Source organism: Aotus nancymaae, unplaced genomic scaffold (assembly GCF_030222135.1).
Source record: "Aotus nancymaae isolate 86718 unplaced genomic scaffold, 86718_ANA_hifiasm-v0.15.2.pri h1tg000032l_0, whole genome shotgun sequence".
Lineage (NCBI taxonomy): Eukaryota > Metazoa > Chordata > Mammalia > Primates > Aotidae > Aotus > Aotus nancymaae.
In genome coordinates this window covers 20692782-20708553 of record NW_026988445.1, presented here as the reverse complement: position 1 = coordinate 20708553, position 15772 = coordinate 20692782, and the positions used below count along the sequence as shown (strand labels likewise).

Below are 15772 nucleotides of genomic sequence, written 5' to 3'. Positions count from 1 at the left end.
AAACAGGATGTGCTCATAAAACTCTGTTATCAAGATTCATTCTGTCCTATGTCCCCAGAAGAATTGCCAGATAAAATTAAAGATGTTCAGTTAAACTTGTATTTCAGATAAATAGTAAGTCATTTTCAAGTAAGTATGCCCCCCTGCAATATCGCATACTTATACTAAAAAAAAAAAAAAATGGGCCCAGCGTGGTAGCTCACACCTGTAATCCCAGCACTCTGGGAGGCCGAGGCAGGTGGAACACCTGAGGTCAGGAGTTGGAAACTAGCCTGGCCAACAGGTAAAACTGTGTCTAAAAAAGAAAAAAAATTTTTTTAAAAAGAAAAAAAACTGATTTGCTGTTTATCTGAAATCCAAAGTTCACTATGTATTTGGTATTTTTCTTTGCTGAATCTGGCAACACTACACAAAGGTAAAGGGTCCCCAACAGACTCCCAAACTTCCATAGTAAGCTCTTTCTTATTGGAGCTTTGGATACAAGCTACTGGAAAAGGCCAGGTCTCTGGGGAGTTTCTAATAAATGTTGATCTTGATACCCTGTTTGTTTCAGGAATGTTTAGTGTTTGGCAAGGTTGCATAACTAAATGTTCATCATGAGAAGAGAACTCTTAGCTTTCCTGCAATGCTCAGTGCTATCATATCTAAAGAGCTGACCCACTGAGGTGGTTTTCCCATGAGAAAAACAGTGTAGTAGATAAGCATCTTGCTGTAGACTGGTTTTTTTGTTTCTCTAACAAGCTGAATTTAATATTCATCTTGACTGCTTTTGTGTTGACACAATTATAATTCTGCTCGGATTCAAGACAGGCTTTCAAAAATGAAGCAGAGCTACGACCTTTTTTTTTTTTTTTTTTTTTTGAGACGGAGTTTCGCTCTTGATACCCAGGCTGGAGTGCAATGGCGCGATCTCGGCTCACCGCAACCTCCGCCTCCTGGGTTCAGGCAATTCTCCTGCCTCAGCCTCCTGAGTAGCTGGGATTACAAGCACGCACCACCGTGCCCAGCTAATTTTTTGTATTAGTAGAGACGGGGTTTCACCATGTTGACCGGGATGGTCTCGATCTCTTGACCTCGTGATCCACCCGCCTCGGCCTCCCAAAGTGCTGGGATTACAGGCTTGAGCCACCGTGCCCGGCCAGAGCTACGACCTTTTTAAACAGAGATGCACCCTGTCCATATACTATCATCACACTTCCTGATTAAAAAAGAAAAAAACCTTCCAACACTTTACACCATACCAAGAGAATATTTTATACCAATCCATTAATGCTCATCCAAGAGCCTCAAAACACTTTACAACAGGCTTATGACACACAAAAGAAGACTAAATCAAGGGCTTTTTTAATTTTTGTGGGTACATACAGTATTTTAATACAGGCATACCACGTGTAACAACCACATCAGGGTGAATGGGGTGTCTGTAACCTCAAACATTTACCCTTTCTTTCTAGCGCTTTATTTCTTAAATTGTCAAGCATCCACTTCCTAAGATGTCCACTATCACAGACACAGGCTGGAACAGCACGTCCTCTCTGACGCCAGGTATTAAAGTCAGATTCTGCTCCCTAGTGCTAAAGAAATGTTCCATTTTAAGATCGATTTCCCACCAGAAAAGAGAAATCCTATCATTGCTTGGAAACAGAACAACTGAAATAAAAGGTGAGTGGGTAGAATACTGATACGTCCAGTTCTGTTCAGAGCATACTCTGTAGTTAAGGTTGAAAAAAAATGAAAATCACTCTGCTCTCTAGGGATTAGAGAGGACTTCAAAATTACTTACCATATTTGAACCCCTCAACTCCCCCAAAAGACAAGAAGTGGAGAGCAGCGGTACCTAGGAAAACACGGGTGACTGTGCACAGCCATAAATCTTGTGAAAGTTGATTACAGAAACTGGGTCATTCTTGTCATACCCAACTAATTCAGAGTCAAGGGGCCAAGGGGAAAAAGCACTCAGGGCACCATAGCACCTGCTCCAAGAATTAAGTTTTCTATAAGCCCAGCTGCTGAAACTGCCTGTTGAAACCTGATGCCGGTTTTTATTTAATAGCGACTAAAACAATCTGCCCCGATTCTAATTTTACCCACCACTGTCACTCACCAATCAGAGCTTGCTAGCCAGCTCTCCAAAACTTTACTAGTGCCAATGAACTTCCTTTCAGAATATGTAACATTTCTCCTTTTAATAAAATGTACTAGGCCGGGCATGGTGGGTCACACCTGTAATCCCAGAACTTTGGGAGGCCAAGGAGGGAGGATCACTTGAGCCAAGGAGTTTGAGATCAGCCTGGGCAACATAGGGAGACCCCACCTCTATTAAAAAAAAAATCAAAAAATGAGGTGGGAGAACTGCTTGAGTGCAGGAGGCTGAGGCTGTAATGAGCCATGATTCTGCCACTGCACTACAAGTGCACAGAACAAGACCCTGCCTCAAAAGAAAAAAGGCAGCGGGGGGCGGGGATGAGGTGTAGTCAATCACACCTGTAATCCCAGCAATTTGGGAGGCCGAGGTGGGCAGCAGATAACCTAAGGATGGGAGCTCAAGACCAGCCTAACCAACATGGAGAAACCCTGTCTCTACTAAAAATACAAAATTAGCCAGGCTTGGTGGTGCATGCCTGTAATCCAAGCCACTCAGGAGGCTGAGGCAGGAGAATCACCTGAACCCAAGAGAGGAGGTTGTGGTGAGTCACTGCACTCCAGCCTGGACAAGAAGAGCAAAACTCGGGTTTCAAAAAAAAAAAAAAAAAGGCCAGGTGTGGTGGCTCATGCTTGTAATCCCAGCACTTTGGGAGGCCAAGGCAGGCGGATCACAAGGTCAGGAGTTCGAGAACAGCCTGGCTAATATAGTGAAACCCATCTCTACTAAAAATGCAAAAATTGGCGGGGTATGGTGGCAGGCGCCTGTAGTCCCAGCAACTCAGGAGGCTGAGGCAGGAGAATCGCTTGAACCCGGGAGGCAGAGGTTGCAGTGAGCTGAGATCAGGTAACTGCACTCCAGCCGAGGCAACAGAGCAAGACTCCATCTCAAAAAAAAAAAAAAAAACATACCCCCTTTTCTGTGTTCTTTGGACATACCAAAGACATCTAGTCTACGTGTATGCCCTGAGCTGCAATTCTTACTTCCCAAATAAAATGTTACCTTTAGAGATTCATCTGTACATTTTATTTTGGACACTGTAAACCACTATTAATTGCTAATGTTACAAATATTAATTATGGGTATATAGCTCAGGAGATTACTGTATTTACCTTAGGTTACAAAAGAGATCAGAGAGAAACTAAAAAATGACATGAAATCATCAAATTCTAAAGGACAATTCTTGTAGTCTAGACCAGTGGTTTTCTACCACCTCAGACCCAATGGTATCTTTTGTACTGCCCCATAAATACCCTGGAATGGAATTCACAGATAGCAATACCTACCCATAGAATTTTTTATTATTATTATTTTTTTTTTTTTGAGACAGAGTCTTGCTCTTGTGGCCCAGGCTGGAGTGCAATAACACAATCTCAGCTCACTGCCACCTCTGCCTGCAGGGTTCAAGCGATTCTCCTGCCTCAGCCTCCCAAGTAGCTGGGATTACAGGAGCCTGCCACCATGCCTGGCTAAGTTGTGTATCTTTAGTAGATACGCGGTTTCGCCATGTTGGCCAAGCTAGTCTCAAACTCCTGACCTCGCGATCCAGCCGCCTCAGCCTCCCAAAGTGCTGGGATTACAGGTGTGAGCCACCACATCCGGCCCCATATAATTTTTTAATGTCAACAAAGTGCCTATTTAAATTTTAAAAAGAGTAATTTATAATAAGATATTATGTATTTCAATTAAATAAATGTTTAGAGATGACAACACAACACTAGAAGACATAATGAAGTAAGCAGATATTCCAAAGGTAAGAATCCGAATACAGGCACCTGGGCATGGTGGCTCACACCTGTAATTTCAGCACTTTGGGAGGCTGAGGTGGGCAGATCACAAGGTCAGGAGTTCAAGACCAGTCTGGTCAACATAATGAAGTCCCAACTCTACTAAAATTACAAAAAATTAGCCAAGCATAGTGGCAGACGCCTGTAATCCCAGCTACTTGGGAGGCTGAGGCAGCAGAATCTCTTGAACCAGAGAGGCAGAGATTGTAGTGAACCAAGATCATGCCACTGAGACTCTGTCTCAAAAAAAAAAAAAAAAGAATTCGAATATAGGCATGCACCACATAATGATATGTAGGTCAGCAACAAACCGAATATACTAAGGTGGTCCCATAATCACACTGGAGCTGAAAAATTCCTATCTCCTAGTGAAGTTGTAGCCATCTTAATGCTGTAGTGCAACATGTTACTTGTGTTTGTGGTGATACTGGTATAAACAAGCCTACTGTGCTGTCAGTCACATAAAAGTATAGCACATTCAATTACGTACAGCACATATTTGATAATAATAAATGGTGATGTTACTAGTTTAAGTGTTTACTATACTATACTTTTTATCATCATTTTAGAGGTATGTCTTCTGTTTTTCTTTTTTTTTTTTGGAGACATAGTTTCACTCTGCCAACCAAGCTGGGGTGCAATGGTGTGATCTCGGCTCACTGCAAACCTCCAGGTTTAAGTGATTCTTGTGTCTCAACCTTCTGAGAAGCTGGGATTACAGGCATGCGCCACCATGCCCGGCTAATTTTTTTTATTTTTGGAGCGATTGGGTTTCACCATGTTGGCCAGGCTGGTCTCAAAACTCTTGACCTCAGGTGATCCTCCTGCCTTGGCCTCCCAAAGTGCTGGGATTACAGGTGTGAGCCACAGAGTCCAGCCAACTCCTTGTATTTAAAAAAAAAAAAAAAAAAGTTAATTGTAAACCAGCCTCACGCAGGTCCCTCAGAAGGTATTCTGGAAGAAGGCATTGTTATTGTGAGAGATGATGGCCGGGTGAGGTAGCTCAGGCCGGGCACAGTGGCTCTCACATTTGTAATCCCAGAACTTTGAGCCAGATCACCTGAGGTGAGGAGTTCAAGACCAGCCTGGCCAACATGATGAAACCCTGTCTCTACTAAAAATACAAAAATCAGAGTCTCAGCTACTCAGGAGGCTGAGACAGGAGAACTGCTTGAACCCAGGAGGTGTAGGTTGCAGTGAGCCGAGATTGCACCACTGCACTCCAGCCTGAGTGATAGAGTAAGACTCCATCTCAAAAAAAAAAAAAAGAAAGAAAAAAAAGAAATGACAGCTTTATGCATGTTATATGGCCCCTGAAGACCTTCCAGTGGGACAAGGTGTGGAAGTGGGAGACAGTGATACTGTGGTCTGGACTGTATGCCTAGGTTAATGTGTGTTGGTGTCTGTTTTTAACAAAAAAGTTTAAAAGGTAAAAAAAATATATATATTTTAAAAATAGAAAATCGCTTATAAAATAAAGTGTAGGGCCGGGCACGGTGGCTCAAGCCTGTAATCCCAGCACTTTGGGAGGCCGAGGCGGGTGGATCACGAGGTCAAGAGATCGAGACCATCCTGGTCAACATGGTGAAACCCCGTCTCTACTAATACAAAAAATTAGCTGGGCATGGTGGCGCGTGCCTGTAATCCCAGCTACTCAGGAGGCTGAGGCAGGAGAATTGCCTGAACCCAGGAGGCGGAGGTTGCGGTGAGTCGAGATTGTGCCATTGCGCTCCAGCCTGGGTAACGAGCGAAACTCCGTCTCAAAAAAAAAAAAAAAAATGTGTACAGCTGTACAAAGTGTTGATGTTTGAAGATATACTGATGTTTTAAGTTATTACAATTGAGTGAAAAATTTTAAAAATTTAAAAGTTGGCTGGATGCGGTGGTTCACACCCGTAATCCCAACACTTTCGGAGGCCAAGGCGGGTGATCACTTGAGCTCAGGAGTTCAAGACCAGCCTGCCCAACATGGAGAAACCCTGTCTCTATTGAAAATACAAAACTTACCTGTGTGTCATGATACATGCCCACAATCCCAGCTACTTAGGAGACTGAGGCACAAGAATCCCTTGAGCCCAGAAGGTGGAGGCTGAGGTCAGCCAGCCAAGATAAAACTACTGAATTCCATCCTGGGCAACAGAGCAAGACTCTGTCTAAAAAAAAAAAAAAAAAAAAATGCAAAGCACAGTGGCTCACTCCTGTAATCCCAGCACTTTGGGAGGCTGAAGCAGGTGGATCACAAGGTCAGGAATTTGTAACCAGCCTGGCCAACATGGTGAAATCCTGTCTCTACTAAAAACACAAAAATCAGCTGGGTGTTGGTGGCACACACCTGTAATCCCAGCTACTTTGAAGGCTGAGGCAGGACAATCACTGGAACCTGGGCAGCTGCAGTGAGCCAAGATCGAGCCACTGCACTCCAGCCTGGGCAACAGAGCAAGACTCCATCTCAAAAAAGAAAAATTTAAGTTTATAAAATAAAAAAACTACAGGAAACTAAGGTCAATTTGTTATTAAAGGAAGAAAAAACAGCTGGGCACAGTGGCTCACGCCTATAATTCCAGCAGTTTGGAAGGCCAAGGCGAGTGGATCACCTGAGGTAGAGGAGTTCAAGACTGGCCTGACCAACATGAAGAAACTCCATGTCTACTAAAAATACAAAAGTTAGCCGGACATGGTGGCGCATGCCTGTAACCCAGCTACTTGGGAGACTGAGGCGAGAATTGCTTAAACCCGGGAGTCGGAGGTTGCAGTGAGCTGAGATCGCGCCATTGCACTCCAGCCTGGGCAACAAGAGTGAAACTGTCTCAAAAAAAAAAAGAAAGGAAAACTTCTTTTTAAGTTTAGTGTAGCCTAAGGATATAGTGTTTATAAAGTCTACAGTAGGGTACAAGAGTGTCCTAACCTTCACATTCACTCACCACTCACACACTCACCCAGAGCAACTTCCAGTCCTACAAGGTCCATTCACACTAAGGGCCCTATGCAGGTGTACCATTTTCTATCTTTTTTTTTTTTTTTTTTTAAAGATGAGATCTCATTGTGTTGCCTAGGCTGGTGTTGAAACTCCCAGGCGTAAGCAATCCTAATGACTCAGCTTCCCAAGTAGCTGGTACGTGGGATGGACACGTACCATCCCACACTGCTTAATTTTTTTTATCTTTTATACTGTATTTTTACTGTACCTTTTCTATGTTTAAATATTTACCACTGCGTTACAATTGCCTGCAGTATTCAGCACAGTAACATGATGTACAGGTTCATAGCCTCAGAGCAATAGGCTATGCCATACAGTAGCCTAGGCATGTAGTAGGCTATGATGTTCACACAAAGACGAAACCACCTAACAGGCATTTCTCAGAAGACATCCCCTTCATTAAGCAATGCATGACTACACTAAGTCAATATCCCTGAACCAAGGCCTCCCATCAGCATTTCAGGACAAATCCTGCATCAACCAGGACTTGAAGAAATTCTTGATTTTTATGCTCAGAGTAACCAAGACTTTGAAAATATCACTGTATCCAGGGACCATGAGGGCCCGTGAAATTATGGACAATCTGGGCAAGCTTTTAGAAGAAGGAAGTAGGCTGGTGTAAGTTCCAAATAAAAAGTCCTTTTGCTGGGCGTGGTGGCTCACGCCTGTAATCCCAGCACTTTGGGAGGCCAAGATGGGCAGATTGCCTGAGATCAGTTCGAGACCGGTCTGGTCCACATGGTGAAACCTCATCTCTACTGAAAATACAAAAAAATTAGTCAGACATGGCAGCGTGTACCTGTAATTCCCACTACTCGGGAGGCTGAAGCAGGGGAATTGCTTGAACCAGGGAGGTAGAGGTTGCAGTGAGCAGAGATCGTGCTACTGCACTCCAGCCCGGGCAACAGAGCGAGACTCTGTCTCCAAAACAAAAGTCCTTTCACTGGAGGGTTTTCGAGGTGATCCTGGTCCAGGTACCTAAGGAATCTGTGAACCTGGCTAAAATATTTCTTCCTAAACTCATAACCTGTTCCTATAATCCTCAAGTAAGTCTTGACAGATTCAGAGCTGGCAAGTCTGCAAGCATAGCTGGCTTTTTTTTGCCCAGGCTGGAGTGCAGAGGCATGATCTTGGCTCACTGCAACCTCCACCTCCCAGGTTCAAGTGATTCTCCTGCCTCAGCCTCCCAAGTAGAGTAGCTGGGATTACAGGCGCCTGCCACCACACCCGGCTAATTTTTATATTTTTGGTAGAGACAGGGTTTCGCCATGTTGGCCAGGCTGGTCTCAAACTCCTGACCTCAGGTGATCCAGCCCACCTCAGCCTCCCAAAATGCTGGGATTACAAGCCACCGCACCCAGCCATAGCTGGCCTTTTAAGAACATCCTGACTTTCTAAAATTATGGAATAGTAGACCAGGAGATATGCTATGTGGTTATCTAATTGTGATCCTCATTTTAAAGGTAAGTTTGTCTTGTTCGAGGACCATCATAAAGACTATTAAAAGCAGGACTGGCGCAGTGGCTCATACCTGTAATCCCAGCACTTTGAGAGGCCAAGGTAGGAAGATCGCTTGAGACCAGCCTGGGCAACATAGCGAAATTTCATCTCTATAAATTTATTTTTTTTATTAGCTGGGTGTGCTGGTGCATGCCGTGGTCCCAGCTACTCAGGAGGCTGAGGCAGGAAGATCACTTAAGCCTAGGAGTTCAGGGTGACAGTGAGCCATGATCATGCTACTGCATTCCAGTCTGAGCGACAGAGTGAGATACTGTCTCAAAAATAAACAAATAAATAAACCAACCAAACAAACAAGATTGTTATAAACAAATTAGAGGCCTCCTGATTTCTAGGGCAATACTGTCTTCACTGAACCACACTTAAGAAAAAACAGCTTACTAGAGAAAGATCCTTTTGAGAACTTGAAAACTAATAAAAATCAATAACAAAAATTTAGAAGACAGGCTCTGCCTGAAGGCTCCCCAGCACCCTTTTCAGAGCTTCACACAGTTTTTCTGATATTAGGTGATCGAAAATATTAATAGACATGCAGGCAGGGCACGGTGGCTCACGCCTGAAATCCCAGCACTTTGGGAGGCTGAAGCGGGTGGATCACCTGAGGTCAGGAGTTTGAGACCAGCCTGACCAACATGCAGAAACCCATCTCTACTAAAACTACAAAATTAGCCAGGCATAGTGATGGATGCCTGTAATCCCAGCTACTCGGGAGGTTGAGGCAGGAGAATTACTTCAACCCAGGAGGCAGAGATCGTGCCATTGCACTCCAGCCTGGGCAACAAGAGTAAAACTCCGTCTCAAAAAAAAAAAAAAAAAAAATGCAATGTAACGTGTAACTCTTCCTATGAGAAGAATTTTTTTAAGAGTGGCTTAGTATTCCACTATTCAGATATTCTATATTTTGTGTAATCAATTCCTTCTTACTGGATATCTAAGCTATTTCTCTTTTCTATTATTCACTTACTGGATTGTAAATTGGTAATGAGCTAGAAAGCTTTACATTCATCCAATTTAAAGGACTGTCAAAAAACAATAAAGGACAAGAAAGCAATGCCACCCATAAGGTCATCAGAATTTTTCTTAAAAAGGGAAACATTCTACAAACAGCAATTACACCACAAATAAAATAACTGCCTTTTTAGAATACAACAAATTCTATAATATAACTATTCCATGAGCCAACCGTTTCTTCCTCTCCGTCTCTCCTTATTCAACTATTAGATATAATCTTGACTAAATGGCCATGCTGATTCATAATGAAAAGTTACCTGCATTTAAAATACACAGTCCCTTCGTGGCTCCCATCATGCTTTCCTCTCTCGGGATTGTCCCATTCTACTCCTAACCAGGGTCCTAGCAGAACAAGAAAAACCAAATGAGTAACAGATGATGATACATTTTTCTGCAAGCAAATACCAAGAAACAATGGAAACCATATCACACAGACACCACGTGAGGAGGACGAGATGTCTTTGGGAATTGACAAGTTAGCCTAACACTCAGGACTTCAATCAGCAAACAAGGCCGGGCGCGGTGGCTCAAGCCTGTAATCCCAGCACTTTGGGAGGCCGAGGCGGGTGGATCACGAGGTCAAGAGATCGAGACCATCCTGGTCAACATGGTGAAACCCCGTCTCTACTAATACAAAAAATTAGCTGGGCATGGTGGCGCGTGCCTGTAATCCTAGCTACTCAGGAGGCTGAGGCAGGAGAATTGCCTGAACCCAGGAGGCGGAGGTTGCGGTGAGCCAAGATCGCGCCATTGCACTCCAGCCTGGGTAACAAGAGCGAAACTCCGTGTCAAAAAAAAAAAAAAAAAAAAAAATCAGCAAACAAAATAGCATGTCTGGGTGAAAAAGCCAACAAAAACCACCACTGCAGAAAACAAAAAAGGTTCAAATTTATTGAGCACACTGAACAAGATTGACCCTTAAAGACATTACGCTAAGAGAAATAAGCCACCACAAAAGGACAAACACCGTATTCCACCTATATGAGATTCCCAGGGTAGTTACCACTAAGCTGTACATTCAAAACTGGTTCAGATGATAAATTTGACGTTACGTGTATTTTACCACAATTTAAAATTTTAAATTAACAAGTGGTTAAAATGGCAAACTTTATGTTATATATGTAGCCACAATAAAAATTTCAAAAAAAAGAAAGAAAAATAATTTTTTCCTTCAATTTCAGCAAAGAAAAACCCAATGAAGGTAGTCTTTAAGGAAAAAGAAAATGATCCCAGATAGAAGCCTAAAGATATGGAGGGGGGATCTGGGGGGAGATAAAAGGCAAGAAAAGAGTAAATATATGGCTAAATTTAAATTCATACAGACAATATAAATAAGTTCTTTGGGTTTAAAATAAACATAGGTTAAAATATCACACATTAGGTGGGCGTGGTGGCGCATGCCTGCAATCCCAGCTACTCAAGAGTATGAGGCAGGAGAATTGCCTGAACCCAGGATGAGGAGGTTGCAGTGAGCCGAGATCACACCACTGCACTCTAGCATGGGCTAGAGAGTGAGGCACTCAGTCTCAAAAAAAAGAAAGAAAAAGGAAAAAAAAAAAAAGAAAAATTAGCCCAGATTGGTGGTGGGCACCTGTAATCCCAGCTACTGAGGAGGCTGAGGCAGAAGAATCTCTTGAACCCAGGAAGCGGAGGTTGCAGTGAGTCAAGATTGATCATGCACTGCACTCCAGCATGGGCAACAGGGCAAGACTCTGTCTCAAAAACAAAAAACAAAAAACAAAAACCCAGTATGAATAAGAAAGTAGACAGAGGTGGTATAAGGGCAGGCCTACCTACCTTACCAGTCAGATCCCAGGATGTGGTGTAATCCAGTGTAATCCAGATTTTTGCTTTCTACATCCACGGTGAACAAACACTGATAGCCTCAATTTGGAAATTCCAAATGCATGAAAGACTGAACCAGACACTAGCGGACAGGTTTATTAATTTACAGTGATAAATAAAGCTGTCACATAAACCTGATTACTCTGGTCACCCTACTTTGTTTCTTATTCTCTATGGACTCAAGCCACATGAAAAGCCAATCATAATCAGGACCAACTTCACTGACATCACAAGAATTTAAAGTAATTAATCTGGCCCGGTGCAGTGGCTCACACCTGTAATTCCAGAACTTTGGGAGGCCAAGATGGGCGGATCATGAAGTCAGGAGATCCAGACCATCCTAATACAGTGAAACCCCATCTCTACTAAAAATACTAAAATTAGTCAGGCGTGGTGGCACGCACCTGTAGTCCCAGCTACTCGGGAGCCTGAGGAAAGAGAATCACTTGAACCCAGGAGGTGGAGGTTGAGTGAGCCGAGATCAAACCACTGCACTCCAGCCTGGATGACAAAGCGAGACTCCATCTCAAATACATAAATAAATAAATAAATAATCCATCACAAAGGTTCTGCACAGCAAAAGAAACAACCAACAAAGTGAAGAGACAACTCACAGAATGGGAGAAAATTTTTGCAAGCTACTCATCTGATAAGGGATTAATAACCAGACTATTATAAGGAGCTCAAACAATTCAATAGGTAAAACATTTAATAATCCAATTAAGAAATGGGCAAAAGGCTGGGCTCAGTGGTTCATGCCTATAATCCCAGCACTTTGGAAGGCTGAGGCCGGTGGATCACCCAAGGTCAGGAGTTCGAGATCAGCCTGGCCAACTTGGTGAAATCCTGTCTCTACTAAAAATACAAAAAATTAGCCAGGTGTGGTGGCAGGCGCCTGTAATCCCAGCTACTGGGGAGGCTGAGGCAGAAGAATTCCTTGAACCCAGGAGGTGGAGGTTGCAGTGAGCCAAGATCTGCACTCCAGCCTGGGCAACTGAGTTTAAAAAAAAAAAAGTAATGGGCAAAAGAGCTGAATAGACATTTCTCTTGTACAGAAGACACACAAATGGGAGGCAGGTATATGAAAGAGTGCTAAACATCACTGATCAGAGAAATGCAAATCAAAACTACAATGAGATATCACATCAACCCAGTTAAAAGGGCTTTTATCCAAAAGACAAGCTATAACAAATTCTGGAGAAAAGGGAACCCTCACACTTCATTAGTGGGAATGTAAATTAGTACAACCACCATGGAGAACAGTTTGGAGATTTCTCAAAAAACTAAAAATAGAACTGCTTTATGTTCCAGCAATCCCACTGCTAGTTATACCCAAAAGAAAGGAAACCAGTAAAGAGACATCTGCACTCCCATGTTTACTGCAGCACTATTCACAATAGCCAAGGCTCGGAATCAGCCTAAGTGTCCATCAACAGATGAATGGATAAATCAACACATACACAATAAAGTACTATCCAGCCTTAAAAAAGAATGAGATTCTATCATTTGCAACAACATGGATGGAAATGGAGGTCATTATGTTAAGCGAAATAAGCCAAGCACAGAGACAAACCTCGCATGTTCTCTTATTTGTAGGAGCTAAAAAATAAAAACAATTGAACTCATGGAGATAGAGAGTAGAATGGGGCTGGGTGCAGTGGCTGACCCCTGTAATCCCAGCACTTTGGGAGGCCAAGGCAGGCAGATCACCTGAGGTCAGGTGATTTGTTTTCTTTTTTTTTTTTTTTTTTTCTTTCTTCAGACAGAGTTTCAATACCAGGAAAGAAAAAACCCTTGTGATATTAAGTATTTGTTAAAGACTTCCACCACCTCCATGAAGGCAGAGTCCACATGTATCTTGTTCAATGGCTTTCATCAAACCTTATTGCACATCAGAATGCCCTGGAGGGGCAGCTCTGTCTATGGAGTAGCCATTCTTTTACTCCTTTACTTTCCTAATAAACTTGTTTTCACCTTACAGAATTGCCCTGAATTCTTTCTTGCATGAGATCCAAGAACCCTCTCTTGGAGTCTGGATTGAGACCCTTTTCCTGTAACAACTTTCTGGTGACCACTGAAGGCACTATAGTGTGGAAATCCCTGATCCAAAGGCTAAGTTTAGGTAAGTGGTAGGGTCTGGTAACGTGTTTCTAGTGAACTACGGAAGGGATGATACTGAAGAAACCCCCTGACACAAAGGAAATAGACTGCAGCACTGATTGGCCGACTTGGGAACCAAGAAAACTTTGCTTTTGAGCTATTTCCAGCTTTCAACAATTGAGTAGGCGGGCACAATGGCTCACTGTAATCCCAGCACTTTGGGAGGCCAAGGCAGGCAGATCACCTGAGATCAGGAGTTCAAGACCAGCCTGGCCAACATGGTGAGACCCAGTTCCTACAAAAAATACAAAGATTAGCCAGGCATAGTGACAGGTGCCCAACTACTCCAGAGGCTGAGGCTGGAGAACTGCTTGAATCCAGGCGGCAAAGGTTGCAGTGAGTCACGATCACACCACTGTACTCCAACCTGAGTGACAAGAGGAAACCTCTTTCTCAAAAAAAAAAAAAAAAAACTGAGTGAAGTATACTCCTGTAAACAAAATTTGAAGCATATTTGTTTCCTCTACCTGACTTCTCCAGAATTTGGAAACTATTTGTAAGTATTCTTAATTTATGACAATATAGTTACTTGCATAAGCGCAATAAGAATCTGCTTTTTTTTTTTTTTTTTTTTTTTTTGAGACGGAGTCTTCCTCAAGACTAGAGTGCAGTGGTACACTCTCGGCTTACTGCAACCTCCACCTCCCAGGTTCAAGCAATTCTCCTACCTCAGCCTCCTGAGTAGCTAGGATACAGGTGTGCACGCTTGGCTAATTATTTGTATTTTTAGTAGACACGGGATTTTACCATGTTAGCAAGCTGATCTCAAACCTCTGACCTCAGGTGATCCACCCGTCTTAGCCTCCCAAAGTGCTGGAATTACAGGCGTGAGCCACTGTGCCTGGCGAAGAATCTGTTTACTTTTGTAACAGGACACAATTGAAAAAACTGCTTATTTTACCAAGGCTTTAACTGGAATGACAAGCTTCCCTTTAAGGAATCAAACTTGACTTGCAAAGCCAATAACAGCCCCTTGGGGAAATATCTCACACCTTGTCTCCACAGTCTCTATACAGGGTTCCTGACCTGTGGTAAGTAAAAAATGTCACTTTCTCACAGGCCCAGGAGCCCCAATTATCTTGGGAGGCCAAGAGGGGAGGAATTTACTCAGCTGATAGATATTTAATGGTACAAACCCATGGCTAGGCTTGGTTTTAAAAAAGTCTTGCCCTTCCAAATAACAAAGGGGAAAAAAAAAATCTTGCCTGGTGCAGTAGCTCACACCTGTAATCCCAGCACTTTGGGAGGCCAAGGCAGGCAGATCACCTGAGATCAGGAGTTCAAGACAAACCTGGCCAACATGGTGAAACCACGTCTCTACTAAATATACAAAAAAAATTAGCTGGGTGTGGTGGCAAATGCCTGTAATCCCAGTTATTCAGGAGGCTGAGGCAGGAGAATTGCTTGAACCTGGGAGACAGAGGTTGCAGTGAGCCGAGATTGTGCCACTGGATTCCAGCCTGGGCAACACAGCAGGACTGTGGGGCTATGTCTCCAAAAAAAAAGTCTTATCTGAGGTTCTTTCTATGGAACAGAGTTCATCAAAGCCCACTTAAAAAAAGCTTATGTGAAAAATAATTATTCTTTTTTTTTTTTTGAGACAGTTTTGCTCTTGTTGCCCAGGCTGGAGTACAGTGGCACAATCTCAGCTCACTGCAACCTCCACCTTCTGGTTGCAAGTGATTCTCCCGCCTCAACCTCCCAAGTAGCTGGGATTATAGGGGCCCACCACCACGCCCAGCTAATTTTTGTATTTTTAGTAGAGACGGGGTTTCACCATGTGGCCGGGCTGGTCTCAAACTCCTGACCTTGTGATCTGCCTGCCTCAGCTTTCCATAGTTCTGGGATTATAGGTGTGAGTCAGCATGCCTGGCCCAGATATCGCCTTTTGTGAGAACTCAAGAGTTATGAATGGGGCCAGGTGCAGTGGCTCGTGCCTATAATCCCAACACTTGTAGGGAGGCTGAGGCGGGTAGATCACCTGAGGTCAGGAGTTCAAGACCAGCCTAGCCAACATGGTAAAACCCCATCTCTACAAAAAAATACAAAAATTAGCTGGGGACTAGCCAGGCATGGCAGCATACACCTATAATCCGAGCTACTCAGGAAGCAGAGGCAGAAGAATTACTTGAACCTGGGAGGCAGAGATTGCAGCGAGCCCATATCCTGCCACTGCACTCCAGCCTGGGCAACAGAGGGAGACTCCATCTCAAAAAAAGTCATGAATGGCTCTTACCATACTAATGATTTCTGACTGAGCTCCTAATAGGAATATCATTGTCCGTTTTCAGCCTGAAGAAGTTACAGAAGATGGATCTTCATCCCTCTGCA

At 43.3% G+C, this 15772-nt stretch overlaps 1 protein-coding gene across 1 annotated transcript in view; it reads right to left on the bottom strand.

The window, feature by feature from the left end:
- Positions 1–15772, bottom strand: part of TBCE (tubulin folding cofactor E) — a 74196-nt gene that overhangs the window by 51973 nt on the left and 6451 nt on the right. The window contains exon 3 of the mRNA XM_012459887.2: positions 9694–9778. Within this exon, the coding sequence (XP_012315310.1) occupies positions 9694–9778 (85 nt within the window). The remainder of the gene's footprint in view (positions 1–9693; positions 9779–15772) is intronic.